This window comes from Heterocephalus glaber, unplaced genomic scaffold, assembly GCF_053883595.1.
Source record: "Heterocephalus glaber isolate CG9 unplaced genomic scaffold, H.glaber_assembly_v1.0 deba00001781, whole genome shotgun sequence".
NCBI lineage: Eukaryota > Metazoa > Chordata > Mammalia > Rodentia > Bathyergidae > Heterocephalus > Heterocephalus glaber.
In genome coordinates, this window is record NW_028258467.1 from 751,652 (window position 1) to 767,849 (window position 16,198).

The 16,198-nt window shown below is 41.6% G+C and overlaps 1 protein-coding gene and 1 pseudogene across 8 annotated transcripts in view; both read right to left on the reverse strand.

The window, feature by feature from the left end:
* Positions 1-16,198, reverse strand: part of Dgcr2 (DiGeorge syndrome critical region gene 2) — a 91,267-nt gene that overhangs the window by 9,271 nt on the left and 65,798 nt on the right. For all 7 annotated transcript variants that reach the window (XM_004874867.4, XM_087203016.1, XM_004874870.4 and 4 more), the window contains one exon: positions 14,482-14,658. In XM_004874867.4, coding sequence (XP_004874924.1) covers positions 14,482-14,658 — 177 coding nt within the window. The remainder of the gene's footprint in view (positions 1-14,481; positions 14,659-16,198) is intronic.
* On the reverse strand, positions 7-14,475 carry LOC147820918 (glypican-4 pseudogene; annotated as a pseudogene). The gene has a single exon (XR_015447967.1). The product of XR_015447967.1 is annotated as a glypican-4 pseudogene (transcript).

Here is a 16,198-nt window from a genome sequence, read left to right on the forward strand (position 1 = left end):
CTGCAACGAGCACATATGTGCACAGATGTATACATCCCCAGGAAAGGGAACCCTGGAACATGCCACTGGGCCTTAGGGACTAGAGCATGTAAAAAGTTGGGCAGATTATGTCTAGAGTCTTCCTTACGCTGCACACTGTGAATCCCCACAGCATAGGGGTGGCTGCCTAACAGCACTGGTGGTCTAAGAGGTATGTCTACAATACTGTTACAACAAACCATAGCCAGCCAGGGTAAATAGTTCATGGAACTCGGACAGCCAAAACAAAGAAGAATCCCAGACTCCAAGGTGAAGGTCCCTACAGAAGCTTTTGCTTTTAATTTAATTCCAAGATGCAGTACGGCACATGCCTGTAAGCACAGGACTCTAGGGGACTAAGGCAGGAAGTTTACAAATTCAAACCCAGCCTGGGCAACTCAGTGACTCAGCAAGATCCTATTTCAGAATAATAAGAAAAAAAAACAAGGGGCTGGGATGTAGCTCAATGCAAAGGCCCTAGGTTCAATCCTCAGTACCAGAAAAAAAAAAAAAGAAAAATGCAGCTTCTGCAGACATTAACTATTTTAAAATCAGAATGGGTCTCAAATGAGTCTCCAAAGAAGCTACTGGTTATACTTGAGATGGTTGGCTGGACCTGAGACATATGTGGAAAACTATGTGCAGGGCTAACCTAGGGCTACAGGAGGGCAAAGAACTATAGCAAGACTTTCATACTGGCAGAAAGACCTAACAGAGGCCCTGAGGAAGCAGGGAGGGGATGAGAGATTAGACAGGACACACCTTCAGTGAAAGGCAAAGGGGCATAAGAAGGACGTTTGTCCTGTCTCCAAATGGGGTGAGGATGTCTAGAAAAAGACTTCAGAATTTTCACAACAGGTCAGTGCCTCAGTTAAGACGGGTTAAATGTACAACCCTCACGTGGTCAGGGGCACTAGGAGAAGAAACATAAAATTATTCTCAGCTGAAACAGAAAGAAGAAAAACAAATGAAAAGCCCTCAGAGAAATGTAGAACCCCATTAAGCATGCCAACATATGTGAAATGGGAGTAATAAGAAGAGGGAGGGGAGGTAGACAGGGAGGGAGAGAGAAGCAAAAAAAACCCAAAACAAAACAAAACTGAAGAATGGCTGAAAACTACCCTAATTAATTAAAAACAAAAACCTATACATCTCAGAAGTATAATAAACTCCAAGTAAGATAAATGCAAAAGGCCTACAATCTGACACACAGTAAAAATGCTACAAGTCTAATAAAACAAGGTGAAAATCTTAAAAGGACCAAACAGAAAATGACTTGTTACTGATAAAGGACTCCAATAAGATGAACAACTGACTTAGCAGAAACAACAGAGGCCAGTAGATAATATATTCAAAAGGCTCAAAGGAAACATCTGTGATGGCACAGCTTGAAAGCAAATCAAATTTCCAAAACACACACACACATACACACACACACGCGCGCGCGCGCGCGCACAGAATTTGTTGCTTGCAGACCTGCTTCTCAAGAAATAACACAAGCAGTTCTAGTTCTTTTGGGTAAAAGCAAGTGACCCCTAGATAATAATTTGAATCCACATACAAAAAAAGACAAAGAGGGGCCAGGGATTTAGCTCAGTGGTTCCGGTGCCTGCCTCGCAAGTACAAGGTCCTGAGTTCGATCCTCAGTACCAAAAAAAAAAAAAACCACATGAAAAAATCTGTACATCTAGCTTTCCCCCACCAGGGGGCTCCTTGGCTGGTAGTAGCACACAGCTGCAAACCACGGCAAGTCTTTTGCTTTACTGATCAAAGAGGGCTAGGCAAGAAAAAGGCTCGAATTAAGACACCTCATCCTCTCTAAAACAATACTGGGATAAAAACAAATCCACATACGCATGCACAGACTAAAACTTTGCTTGCATGTTGACAGCTATTTCCTGAGCCCAGGCTGCACCCCAATTCTGGCTAGCTTCCAGACAGTTCTCTTAGGTGACTGGATTTGAAATCCGGATCACTCAAGCCAGACTAAATCAGACCATTAGTCACTTCTTGCTGCCAACAGGATAAAAATTTCAAGAGGGTCAGTGTGGACCTGAAAACTGGCATACAGTGGCTTGCTGACTTGCCTGGTTAAAAACAAAACAAAACAACAACAAAAAACCCACAACAAAACAAAACACCTCTCTCACCCAAGTGTGAACATGTGATAACCCTGGGACACCCTGAATGCCTTTTATCTTTCAAAGGAAACTATATCAAGAACCTTTTTCTACATTCAAGAAATGGACATATACGTGACCTTAGCTTGTGTAATTCAACTCAACCAAAATGGGCAGTCTGCAGTCTCTTCCAACCACCAGCTCTAAATGAAGTCTAATCTTCATGTATTGATGCTCAACAACAATCTGACAAGTGGCTCAGAAGCCTGCCTATGCCTTCAAATTCTGTCCCAACTTAGTAATAATAAAAAAACCAAATCACCTCTACTTCTCTCCAGATAAGGCAGCTAAAATAATAGGGATAAATGGCAATTTTACTGCTTGTTGGACTTTTTCTTATAATAGGATAACATGATAAATAAAACATATTTCAGAAATATGTACATGTTACATCCCAAGAAAGGACCCTGGTTTTCTTGTAAAAAAAACAAGGTGAAATCATACTTGAGGAAAAAAAACCAAACCTACAAACAAAATGAGAAAAAACAAATAATAGAGTGATAAAATCACAAATGCACAACTAACTACAGCTCTGTACCTACACTGTTAGCCATGTTTAACATGGGTCCCTTCTCCCCCAAAACTGAATGAAAAACCAAGTTAGCATTTTTAAGCCAGTGGCCACATAGTAAAAATTGTACATTGCTGTCCATTCATTTAAAAAGCAAAGTCACTAGGACGGTATAAAAGTGATAATAGGTTTTAACTTTCTGATGAACATTTTTTCTCAAAACCTTGAGAATTGCCAGGGATTTAGCTCAGTGGCACCATGCCTGCCTTATAAGCACAAGGTCCTGAGTTCGATCCCTGGTACTAAAAAAAAAAAAAAAAGCTTGAAAATTATCTATACTCTCTCTGCATAACAAGATGCACAGGAACAAGATACAGAAGACAGCAAGGAGGTAGGGCTGTGTTGCACCATGGGAGCCAGCACTGTCGACTTTGTCATTGGCACTCTTCCCAGTGTGGTCAGTGGCACTATACTCACACCTACTTCCGTTTCCTTCTCCACTACTTTCATCACTGATATCAAAGAAGCCCAGGGCCGGGGATTTAGCTCAGTGGTTCCACCACCTGCCTCGCAAGTGCAAGGTCCCGAGTTTGATCCCCAGTACCAAAAAAAAAGTTCATGTCATTCCCATCATAAGCATTCTTCAGTTTACTAGTCATAACCTGAAGAACCATGATTTGACAAAGGATCAGTATATCTGATTTGTCAGTGTTGACCTGGAGCTCAGGGTTATTGCCCTGGTTGGCTAATCCATTTCCTGTTACTACAAATAGGTACCTGCTCTTGCCCTACCCATTCCAGCAGTCATCCTCATTGCCATTTCCTGCAGCCATCCTCTTGCTGTTGCAAACATTGCTAGGGAGCAAGAACCAGAACTTCTTGGCCTGGTTCAGTTTCTCCTTGACATCAGTAACCAGTTGGTCCAAGCTCATGCCAGCCACTGTGGTTGGGCAATGCATCCAGCTGGGAGAGGCTCAGGGGGCCATATCCCTGGAAAGCCTTCTGGGCGACTTGCACACTGTTCTCTTGCATATTCATAATCATATCGGAAATCTTCACGTCGATGGGATCCATGACAGACTCAATGCTGAAAGGACCCTCTAACCTCTCTGCCACCATCAGCATGGCAAGTATGAAATTGTTCCACTAGAAATCGAGATCCCCCTTGTTGGCTAAACAGCTTCTCATGATGTTGGAGCAGTAGTTATAACATAGCTTCACTGTCATGAGACCCCGGCAGTGGAAACAGTAGATCATCTTCAACAAGGCATGGGTACCCTGGGCTGTGGGGTTTACCACAGAGACTTTGCTCATTACATCTCTTGCAATGGTCAAGTTTTGAGCGAAAGTATGGGCTGCTAAGAAGATGCAAGTAACCTGCAGCTTCAGTTTCCAAGGGATGTCTCCGAAAGGCTTCAGCTGCTCGGTATACTTACACATTCCAGATACTCATCTGTAAAGTGGTACTGGGAGTTCACCAGGTGGAACATCCACTCCAGAAGGCAAGCCCAGAAGTCATTAAGCATTTCTTCCAGGTTCACATTTCCCACCACATAGGTGCCCTTCAACTCTACAAAGAGATCTTTAAACAGCTCTGAATTTTGCATGTATAAGAGGCCATGTTTTCATGAACATATCATTCAGGGATTTCTCTGCATTCTCTAATAGTTTTTTGAAGAATTCATCAAACTTAAGTAACAGGAAGTGAAGACGGCTTGCAAATGATTGCACTGTTCAGTGACCACACTTTTGAAATCATCATTTCTTTGCAGGCTATACTTCTCCTCCATCTCTTATAACCCTAGGGACAGATCTTCAAATGATCACAAGTTAAAGGAAGAGAGATTCATTTTGGCTCACAATTTGTAGAGGTTTCAGCATATAGTCAGTTGGCTCCAAGGCAGGGGTGGCATGGCAGAGGAAAAATAGTTCATGGGATGGCAGGCAGGAAGCAGAGGACCAAAATGTTCTACTGTATAAAAAAGTTAAGCCAGGCCGGGTGCCACATGCCTGAAATCTCAGCACTCTGGGAGGCTGAGGTAAAATATTTGCTGTTCAGAACATTAAGGCTATAAGCAAAGAGTACATAACTTGTCTACAAAAGAAAGATACATGTCGCCGTGGTGGTGCACACCAGTTAAGGGGAGGCTAAGGCAGAAGGATATCCTCGAGTTGAGGGCAGCCTGGGCTACATAATGAGTTCAGGGCTAGCCTGAACTATATAGTGAGATCCTGTCTCCAAAAAATAATTTTAAAATCCTATTGAAAGATACAGACAAAATGAACCAGAAAGTTGAAGAACACCTCCCATGGGTTCATAAGTACACCTGACACAGTTATAGAAAGAATTAGTAAACCTGAAGACAGGACAATAGAAATTACTCAAAGTGAAGGACAGGACTGGGGATTTAGCTCAGTGCTGCCGCCGCCTGCCTCACAAGTGCAAGGTCCTGAGTTGGATGCCCGGTACCAAAAAAAAAGAGGACTTCAAAGTGAAGGACAAAAAGCAGACTACAGAGACATGGCAACTAGATATACTGCAAGAGTCTGGACTGATCCTAGGTTGGGAAAAAATAGGCTATAAAAGGTCATTATTGAAACCACTGACAAAACTGAATGATGGGTTGTGAATTACTGGAAGGTATTATATTCATGGTATGTGTCCTGATTTTTATCAATAAGAGGGTACTTTTTTTTTTTTTTTTTTCAGGAAATTCACATTGAAGTACTTAGGGTTAAGGGTACACAGTATCTCTACTTTACTCTCAAGTGGTTTAGAAAAAGATATGCAGAGAATAAATGGTAAAGCAAATATAACAAAATGCAAATACCTAATGAGTCTGTACAGAAGGTACATGAGAAGGAATTTCCTGCAAGTCTGAAATTATATCTAACTACCAAATTACTCAAGTTTCCCCACACTGCCCCAGATAGTCCTAGAAGGTTAATCTACTAAGCACTTAAGGACAGTTATCTCCAACTTATACAAACAGATTTAGAGAATGGTAGAATGTGTCCCAACCTACTTCATAAAACTAACAGAAACATGATGTGAAAATAAGTCAAGTGAGTATAGAAAAGGAATGTACAGTACCAGGGCAAACTCACTTCTTACTGAGTTCTTTAACTCTGAATAAAGTATCAGCAAACCAAATCCTGAATATAATATATATAAAAACCATAAGGTTCTTCCTGTAAAGGACGAGAGGTGACTTGTGAAAATGGTTCACTACTCTCTCAACCCAGAAAATGCCACAAAATCATGCAAATCAAGAGGCTCAAATCTTCACGTTCACTTTAAGAACACCCATGAAACTGCCCAGGCCATCAAGGGTATGCATACCCAAAAGGCCACCAAGTATCTGAAGGATGTCACATTAAAGAAGCAATGTGTGCCATTCAGAGGTTACAATGGTGGAGTTGGTAGATGTGCCTAGGCCATACAGTGGGGCTGAACACAGGGCTGGTGGCCCAAAAAGAGTGCTAAATTTTTGCTGCACATGCTTAAAAATGCACAGAGTAATGCTGAGCTTAAGGGTTTAGATGTAGATTCTCTGGTCATTGAACATATTCAGGTGAACAAAGCACCCAAGATGCGCTGCTGGACTTACAGAGCTCATGGCCGGAATAACCCTTACATGAGCTCCCGCTGCCACAATGAGATGATCCTTATTGAAAAGGAACAAATTGTTCCTAAAGCAGAAGAGGAAGTTGGACAGAAAAAAAGATATCCCAGAAGAAACTGAAGAAACAAAAACTTATGGCATGGGGGCAGAGAAGCTCAGCCAGTCCAAGAACCCAGAAGGAAGCTCCCCCGCTGCCATCCCAGGCTCCTAGGGCAGAGAAGGTGAGCCGGTCCCAGCACCCGGAAGGAGGCTCCCTCACTGCCATCCCAAGCTCCTTCAGCAGAGAAGCTGAGCCAGTCCCAGAACCTGGAAGGAAGCTCCCCCACTGCCATCCCAGGCTCCTAGGGCAGAGAAGGTGGGCCTTGTGGGTGCCAGAAGCAGCCCTCCTGCCGTGGAAATGAGAAGACACATAAACAAGCCTCAAAAACAGACTTCTGGATCACCTACAGCAACCCCAAAGGGAAACGAGATGGAACACTCTGATACTCAACCACCTAGACTCTCTGAACTGGCACCAAAAGAGGATCTGGGAAAAATGAAATCAGAAATAATTACTCAGATAACAGCAAAGATTTTGCTCATGGAGCAAGACATGATTAATAAATCTAGAGAGGACACAGATAAAAAAATAGAGCATCTGAGGAACATGATGGAATCCCAACATAGGAAACCAATGGAATCCATAAAACAGATGCAAACAGATTTCCAAGAGATTAAAAACTCCATCGAGAGTCTGCGCAGCAGAATGAACCAATGTGAGGATAGAATTTCACATATAGAAGATAAGATTGCAACTAGTGAGGAGGAAAAGAAAAATTGCTTTAAAATTGTAAAGGAACACGAGAAATCAATCCAGCAGCTGCTAGACGATGCAAAGAAGAATAACATAAGACTGATTGGAGTCAATGAAGAAAGAGGAGAGAGTGCAGATGACATAAAAAACTGTGCACAGAAGTGATGGCAGAAAACTTCCCAAGCAGGGGAAAAGAATTTGACATACAGATAAGCGAGGCCTATAGGACTCCAGCTAGCCTTAATCAAAAAAAATCTACACATACGCATATAATAGTTAGGATTCCAGAAATTCAACAGAAGAACAAAATTCTACAAGCAGTGAGAGAAAAGAAACAAATCACATACAAAGGAAAGCCCATCAGAATCACAGCAGACTTCTCAATGCAAACCCTCAAGGCAAGAAGAGCTTGGAGTGATGTATTTCAAGCCCTAAAGGAAAACAGCCTCCAACCCATATTGATGTACCCTGCAAAACTATCTTTCAAAATTGATAGAGAAATAAGATACTTTCATGATAAAGAGCACCTCAGGAACTTCATGAATACCAAACTGGCACTCCAAAAAATTTTAGACAATACCCTAGGAAAAGACAATGAGGATCAGAACCCCAGGAAACCCAGCAGAATGAATCCACTGGGCGTGAAAAATTAAACGCAAAGAGGGAGAATTCAACAAAAAGAAAAAGTCATGACAAGGCTTTTAAAACTTTTAAATTCATCTCCCTAATGAGTGTATAATTCAATCTTATTATTGTACTGATTAGTATTTTTCTGATTCTAGAGTTGCATACCATTCTTTGTGCTATACTGGCTATTTATCATCTTCTTATGTCTACATTTTAATTGGGTTGTCTATTAATGAGCTCTAAGAATTCTTTATATATTCTGCTCATAGGTTATATGCATTGTAAATATGGTCTGTTTAAGGACTACTTTTCATTTTAATGATGTCATTTAAAGTTCTAAATTTTGATGGAATCTCATTTATCAATTTTTTTCTTCTATACATCATGTTTTTTGTATGCTAGGTAGTTCTTGCCTACCCTGAATTCATAAATATTTTCCCTTATAATTTCTTCTTACAGTTTTATACTTTTAGGCTTTCTTACTTAGGTTCATAGATCCCTTCAAGTTATTTTCATGTATGGAAAAAAACGGTTGAGGTTAATTTTTTATATACGGATATTAGGTGTTCTAGTGCCATTCGCTGAAAACACTATCTCTTCCTTGGCTCTTAAATCGAGTTTATATTCCATAAAATGCTAATGTCAAATAATCTTTCAAAACTCAGTGGACCATATATGTGTGGTTCTATTTCTAGATTCTCTGTTTTATTCCAATGATCTATATGTCTTTCCTTACACCAACACTGCCTTGATTACTGTAGCTTTAGAAGATGTCTTAAAATTAGGTACTAAATGTCTTCCAACGCTGTTTTTGTTTTTAATTTTTTAGGTCCTTTGTAGTCCTACATAACTTTTAAATTTCAATATCCAGTTCTTCATTTATAACAAGTATACACAGACCTGAATTTTTATATATACCTTGTGTTTTCTAATCCTGCTAAATTCAAGTACAAGTTCTAGGGGCTCCTAGAGATTTCTTAGTATTTTCTCTGTAGATGATGATTTCATCTACATATAAAGATTTTGCTTCTACCTTGCCAATCCTATCCTAGTTTTGTCATTTTATTGCCAGACTATTTTGGTGGGGACTAGGTTTCAAAGTTTAATGAACAGATGAAGAGTAAGCATATCTGCCCTTGTTACCCACCTTAAGGAGAAAATATTGTATCTTCTCCATTTATATAAGGCGTTCTCACTGGAAGTATAGAGTACATGTCTTTAATCTGTTGAGAAGGTTCTGTTCTACTTCTAGTCTCCTGATAGCTTTTACCATGAACAGCTGTAGAATTTAGTCCAATACTTTTTCTCCAACTAGTGACAAGGATCATAGGCTTTTTCCTTTCCTCTGTTTAAATGATGACTTTTGGGGGTGGATCTTCCAATGCTGAACCAACACTGCCATCCCTATAACAAAACCACTTTCGACATCCTGCCAGATCTGACTTCCAATAGTTTGTTTTGTTAAACAAATTTCTATCTATGTTCATATTTTTTTCTTCTATTATCTTTATCCAGTTTTAGGATTACCACAATGTTGAGTTCCTAAAATGAGGGGAGAAGTGTTCCTTCTTTTTTCTGCTTTAATTGTTTTATATTATTTATCAGTTAAAATGTTTATGAGCCTGCTGTTGTCATATAGGTAGGTTTTCAAGCTAGGAATATACTTTTTTTTTTTTTGGTACCAGGGATCGAACTCGGGACCTTTCACTTGCAAGGCAGGTGCCAGAACCATTGAGCTAAATCCCCGGCCCAGGAATATACTTTCTTTAATAGGTGCTATTCAAATTTTGTATTTCCTCCAGAGTTAGTTTCATTAATTTGTCTTCCAAGGTATGTCTTAGAAGTTGTCAAATTTATTTCAGAAAAGATTTTTGTAATATGCTTTCTATATCCTTTCAAATTCTATAAAATCTGTAGTAATGTCTCCTAGATCTTAATATTGTAATTTAAAAAATGTATAACTGATATTGTGTAACAGGAAGAAAAGTCTAAAAGAGCAGGGGAATTGGGAAGGGTAGGGGAAGGGAAAAAAGGGAAAGGAAAAAATATGAGAAGAAGAAAAGAAATGGAAACAAGGTCTTTGCAAATAGGGAAGGGTGGAGGGGGTGAAGGGAGGGCAAGGGAAGGGGAAAAAAAAGAAAAAAAACCTTATGGCACGGGAATAAATTAGGCATAAAATAAATGCAAATAAAAGTAATGCTGCTTGTCAACAGAAAAAAAAACAACGTGAGGGTTGAGGTGTAGTGGTAGAGCACTTGCACAAGGCCCTGTGTTCCATCTCCAGTACCAGCAAAAGATTAAACTAATTAATAATTTTTAAAAAATGGATCTTAAAGATTTGGAGTAGTGGTACCGAGAGTCTGAACCCAAGGCCTTCACACTGAGCTACATCTCCACACATTTTAAATTTTTTTATTTTGAGACCGGCTCTCAGATAACCAGGCTGGGACTGAATCTGTAATCCTCCTGCCTCAGCCTCCTAGAGTGCTGAGATTACAGGCAAGCACCATCATCCCCTGGCTTCAAGGATGGTTTAACATCAGAAAATCTATTAATGTAAAATAATAAATTAACTGATTATAGAAACTGTGTAACTGCAACAAACACAAAACATATAGCCCCTAATAAAAATATAGCCAGAGGGCTGGGGATTTAGTTCAGTGGTTCCGCCACCTGCCCTGCAAGCTCGAGGACCTGAGTTTGATCACTGGTACTAAAAAAAAAACAAACAATACAGCCAGCGGGGCCCAGGATTTAGTTCAGTGGTACTGTGCCTGCCTTTTGAGCACAAGGTCCTGAGTTCGATCCTTGGTACTGCAAAAAAAAGAAAAAATACAGCCAGCGTAGTGGCACATGCTTATAATCCCAGCACTTGGGAGGCTGAGGCAGGAGGATTGCTGTGAGTTCAAGGCCAACCTGAACTACACAGTGAGACCCTGTTTAAAAAAAAAAAAGTAATGTAAATTAGCACAGAAGGGTAAATTACTTAACTTCATAAAGATATATTCTAAAATCCTACAGAAAGGATTAATTTAATGCTAACAGATGAAGATCACTGTCTTAAGTTGAGAAAGTAAGAATGCTCACCATCACACTTCTGATCAATACTGTACTGGAGACTTTGGCAAAAGTTAACAGCACTAAAAAATAAATGTCAAAGATCTGAAAGAAGAAACAAGAGGGGAGTGATGGTACATTCCTATAATCCTAGCACTATGGGAGGCAGAGGTCAGAGGAACACAAGAGTTCAGTCCTAGCCTGGGCAACCTAGTGTGACTCTGTCTCAAAAAAAAAAGGTGAACTGTGCATCTGGGCTTCTTCAGAGGGTCTCCTGTGGATGTAGGAACATGGTGCCCTGCTCTCACAGCAATCTCTTCTGTTGGCAAGTAGCAGCCGAATGGAATGAACCAGACTGTGAGGAATGCAGGGATGTTGGGAGTGCTGCTTGGATGCTTATTTCTGCCAGGGGTGGAGGGTAGGATACAAAGCCCAGGAAGATTCGTCAATGGTTACCATGACATCTCCTTGGAAGCCACACCTCAAATCCTGTTGTGAAGGCAAAGGCAGCCCAGGACTCGGGGTGTTCCATCTTCTGAGACACCCTGTCCAGGAGAGCTCACATAACTTACTGGAACCTGACAGGGTTTTTTGCACCAAGCACCCATCAGGACTTGCTGCCAGCGTGTAATAGTGCAGCCCGATGGGGGCCTGTTACCTGGCATGCCAGAGGTTTCTGCTCTTTCTTGCATTATGTAAAGTCAATTTTCATCTGGTTGGTGATTAATTCACTGAATTCAGGCAGAGACATCTGACAACTCGAAAAATAAGGAGACAGGTACTAAATGTAAATATGCATAATTCGCTAAAATACTTTCAAAGAAACATCTATCTTTGGTCTCAATGAAAACTGCTTTTTCTGATTTTCTACTGGCATAAGTTTTCATTCAGAAGAAGCCATCACAGACACTGAAGTTCACTCATCCACAGTCAAATTCCACTTACTTCTTTTCATAGTAGCTAAAAGGTCTAGACTTTTATCCAGCCTTTTTTTTTTTTTTTTTTTTGAGACAGGGACTTGCTATGTATTTCAGGCTGGCCTTGAACTCACTAAGTAGCTCAGGCTGATCTTGAACCCAAAGCAATCCTCCTGTCTCAGCCTCCCTGTGTGCCACCACTCCTGGCTTATCCAGCTATTGATATTTAGCCTTCACAGAAGATCTGCACAGTAGTGGGACGAAGTAAGTCCTTATGGATCTGGCAATGACTATTAGACGAAGCAGGTGAAGTTCAGATCTTCATGGGCCTCAGTTGATGAGCATAGGCGGCCGAGAACCTCCCAGGACAGGTCCTCACCCTTGTGTCCTCACCCTTTTAGTCCCCAAGCTGAAGAGGGCACAGACCTCCAGGCTGAAGGTGTCGATTTCCCTTTGTCTGTGTCAGAGGCCTTTGGATCTTGTTAAGCTGACAACCTGCCCACCATGGTCCTCTCAGGGACTGAGTGTCTTGGCCTAGGGATAGCTGCATTGTCAAGGACAGAGTGTGGTGTGCACAGCTGCGAGAGATTATGGCCTTCTGTGCAGTGCTATAGTCAATGAGGTTGTGACAGAAGGTGGACTTGCAGTTTAGGGCAGGAAGAGCATTGTGGTTTTCTTTTCAAATTATATTATCAAAGGGCCGGGGATTTAGCTCAGTGACGCCTTGCCTACCTCAAAAGTGCAAGGTTTTGAGTTCAATTCCCAGTACCAAAAAAAAAAAAGCAAACCAAATTATGTTGTCAAAATATATTAGCTAGTTTTTCTTCCTCTTCCTCCACTCTCCATAACCTACCACTGAAACAAAGCCAGAACCTTCTAGGAAGCCTCTGGTTAAGCTTCTGCCTTTGCTTTTATAATAATTTTTCAAAGATGTTGAATTTCTTGGTTCCGGGTTTTCAAAGCCTTGGTATACATTACCAGTTTTTTTCTCTTGGCAAGAACCTTCTTAATGTCAGCTCCAAATTTTCCCAACATATTCTGTATTTAACCCTCACCCCATGTCTTATGGTTATTTCTGCAGGAGTACATACTTTTCTTCCCATGCTTATCAATTACTGAAGTCTTTCTTTTGAGTATATCATCCTCTGAACTGCTCAATCTTTATCTTCTTTTTCAAAGTCACATGCTTTTATAAGCTGTGTTCTATGGATGGTTTCACAGATTTCTCAGAAGGCTTTCTACCAGAGGGCAACATACTTAGATATTCACTGACAGGTCTACTTTTCTGACGCTATGACTTCCCTATTCTTTATTTTTTGACATTATCTGGATTTTACATAAGAGATTGTGTCAAATGTGTGTGCTGTACTTATGTCCTGTTGGATTGAAAGGCTGATTGGACCCTCCAGCAGACATTTTTTCTGGTCCTCTGTTTGCTCTATGACTCAGGACCCTAGCCAAAGCAACTTGGCTTCACCTAGTCACCTAATCATATGTGAACTAGTGTTTGTCCTATTAAATTTTTATTTTTAAAATAGACTGCATGATTGAATATTTGCCTGCTGCCTTTGATATCCTGCTTTTGTTTTGTTTTTCCTTGAATGTCTTTTTTTGGGGGGGGGGGTACTGGGGATCAAACTCAGGACCTTGTGCTTGCAAGGCAGGAGAAGGAACCACTGAGCTAAATCCCCTGCCTATTCCTTGAATGTCTTTAGCCAGCCAGCTCTTGACTTTTTCTGACCAACTCCCATTTTGTTGCCTAAGAAGTGAGTTTGGTGATCTGGTCTGGGATTTTATAAAATAAATGTGTCCTTTGAATAAAATTTGTTTGCTGGAGCCAAAACAAAATTAAAAAAAAAAAAACAACATTAAAAAAATGAAAAGTCTGAGGCAATGGAAAGGCTATGGGTTCAATCCCCTGTATTCCCCCAAAAAAGAAAAGACAGAAAGAAAACTATCTAAATAAAAAATCTAGGACAATCTACAACTAATCAACTAATAAGGAAGTTCAGAAATATCATAAAATTGATATGGAAGAGAAAAATGCTAAGAACAGACAACACAGTATCAAGATCAAGGAATAGGGCCGGGGACTTAGCTCAGTGGTTCCGCCACCTGCCTCGCAAGTGTAAAGCCCCAAGTTCAATCCCCAGTACAAAAAAAAAAAAAGGACAAGGAATAGATAAGTCACAATAGCAGCTATCAAGATATATCACAAAGCTACTGAGACAGGATTGACAGAGTCAGAATGTGTGAAACCGGGGTCTGTGATGTATTGGTGGGAAGGGAGGGATTGATCCCCAAGAACAAACTGAGATCATTACCTGAACTGGACTTACACTAGTGGCTCTCTGTAGTTGCCAAGGCTGAATACATCCTTCACTTCATCACAGAAGACAGGGAAGAGGCAGGGCATCCTGTCCTTTGTTGGGCAGGGTCCCAAAATTCAGAGACCTCAATTTGGCATTTGGGTGTGTTGGTAGAGGGACAGAGAAAGACCCATAACACCAAAGACTGGGCAAGAGGAACTGTCTAGTAATGCAGAAAAGGCAAGGAGAAAGAAGGACCCACAAAGAGCCAGACAGGCTACAGTGTGGCAAGTTCTTGGGTCACTACTGCCATTTAACTCCCTAATACCAACAAAGCAGGTAGCGCAGGAATTATGGTCTTTACCACAGGAAAGAGAACCAGCAGCTCAGAGGCCAGCTGTAGGCCCTGATGGTAGCCAAGATGCAGACTGCAGGGGACCTACTTCTTTTACACAGAAATGAGGACTTCTCATAGCAGCTCTCGGCGTGCCAGCTGTGGAGGTCATGGTGCCGCAGCGTCGGGAAGTGGAAGCACTGCAGCTGGGCGCAGAACACATTGTCGTTCTCAGACATGGCCGATGCAAAGATGGGGTCTGGGGGCAGTAACACCTTCGAGGAGCCTGTTGGAGGAGACAGAAGTTGAGGATGGTCAGATGCCCATGCATAGTGCTCAAGGGACCATGGTGTCAATAAGACCATCAACCAAAGAGCTTACAGCCTGTGAGTACTGGAGTCAGCTCCAGGCATCAGGCCTGTCAGGGCCCTGACAAACACATGAACAAATATCACCCAAAGAAGATAGTGCTGCATGGTGATTCACCGGACATCCTTAAAGTTAGAACAGCATGAGTAATGAAGCAATGGATGGTAACACACTGGAATAAAACATAGAAACTCATACTGATATATCAAATGAATAAACAAATGGGGAAATGTGTAGGGGAAGTTCTCTTCAACAGAAAACCCGGTAAGCAAAAGAGCACTCAGAAAAAGTCTCTGCACTGCACCTGTAAGCCACATGCTATTCTGGGGATTGTCAGCTTCAGTCCCACACTGGCATCCCTGGCACCTGGACACAGTGTACACCTGGAAAGCACTGGTTCTCTGGAGCCCTCAACCAGCTCAGGGGAAACTGCCACTCTCCCAGCTGCTTCCCTCCAAACTGAGAAAAGGCAATCAAAAACCATAATACTCTCCCTGCTAAGGATGGGAACTTGAAACGTGTTAGGGGAGGGGCTATTAACCTCCAACTTCTCTCCTGTCCCAGGAAGAAGGTGGTACAGCCAGTCTCCAGGGCCCATCCTATTTTGTACACAACCCTCCAAGGACGGGTCACCACCAAGAAATTCCTTTGCCAATATGGATCACTGAAAAAACAAAAGCAATCTTTCCTGAAAGCATAATACCAGCACCTCAAGCTCTAGTTCCCTAGGATAGTAATATACTATGCCCCTTTCACACGACACCAGGCATTCCCACCCATACTTTCTAGAAGTGTTTCCTCCCAGCACTAATATGAATATTGGTTTGAAAAAGCACACCTCAAGGCAGCCTTGTGCTCTGGCACATGGACATGTGCCTCCCTGGCAAGGGTGGGAGGTCTGGCTTTCAGGAAGCACTGAAATAGCTGCATTGCCTTTTTAGGGACAGCCAGGCTCCAGTGTCCTGCCTGCTGCAAATGTGTGCAACAGACTGGCAGGAGGGCAGGGGACTACCCCAGCTCCCTAAAGATATCCTTATACATCATCTGGAGGGTTCATTCCCACTGCTTAGAGTAGGAGCTGCCACCAGCACAATGTACCCTGCCACAGACCCTTCTTCCAGCCTCCCTGCTTCCTGAAGAGGCTCCTGCTGCACTTGGGGAGCTCCTCTCCTTTAAAACACTGTCTTTCTTCCTTATTTGGTCTTTTTTAAATTTGTTGTTCGAGGTTAATGCTGTTCTTTTAATTTTTTTTTTGTACCAGGGATCAAACTCAGGATCTTGAGCTTGTGAGGCAGGAGCTAGAACCACTCAGCTAAATTCCCAGCCCCTGTTCTTTTAATTTTTATTAGTACATGTTTGCAGTACGTAGTGATCACATTCATGGCAGGTGGTCGGTAGGTGTACATAACACACCTGAGCTCTCTTTTGTTTTTTTTTGGTACCGATCGAACTCGGGA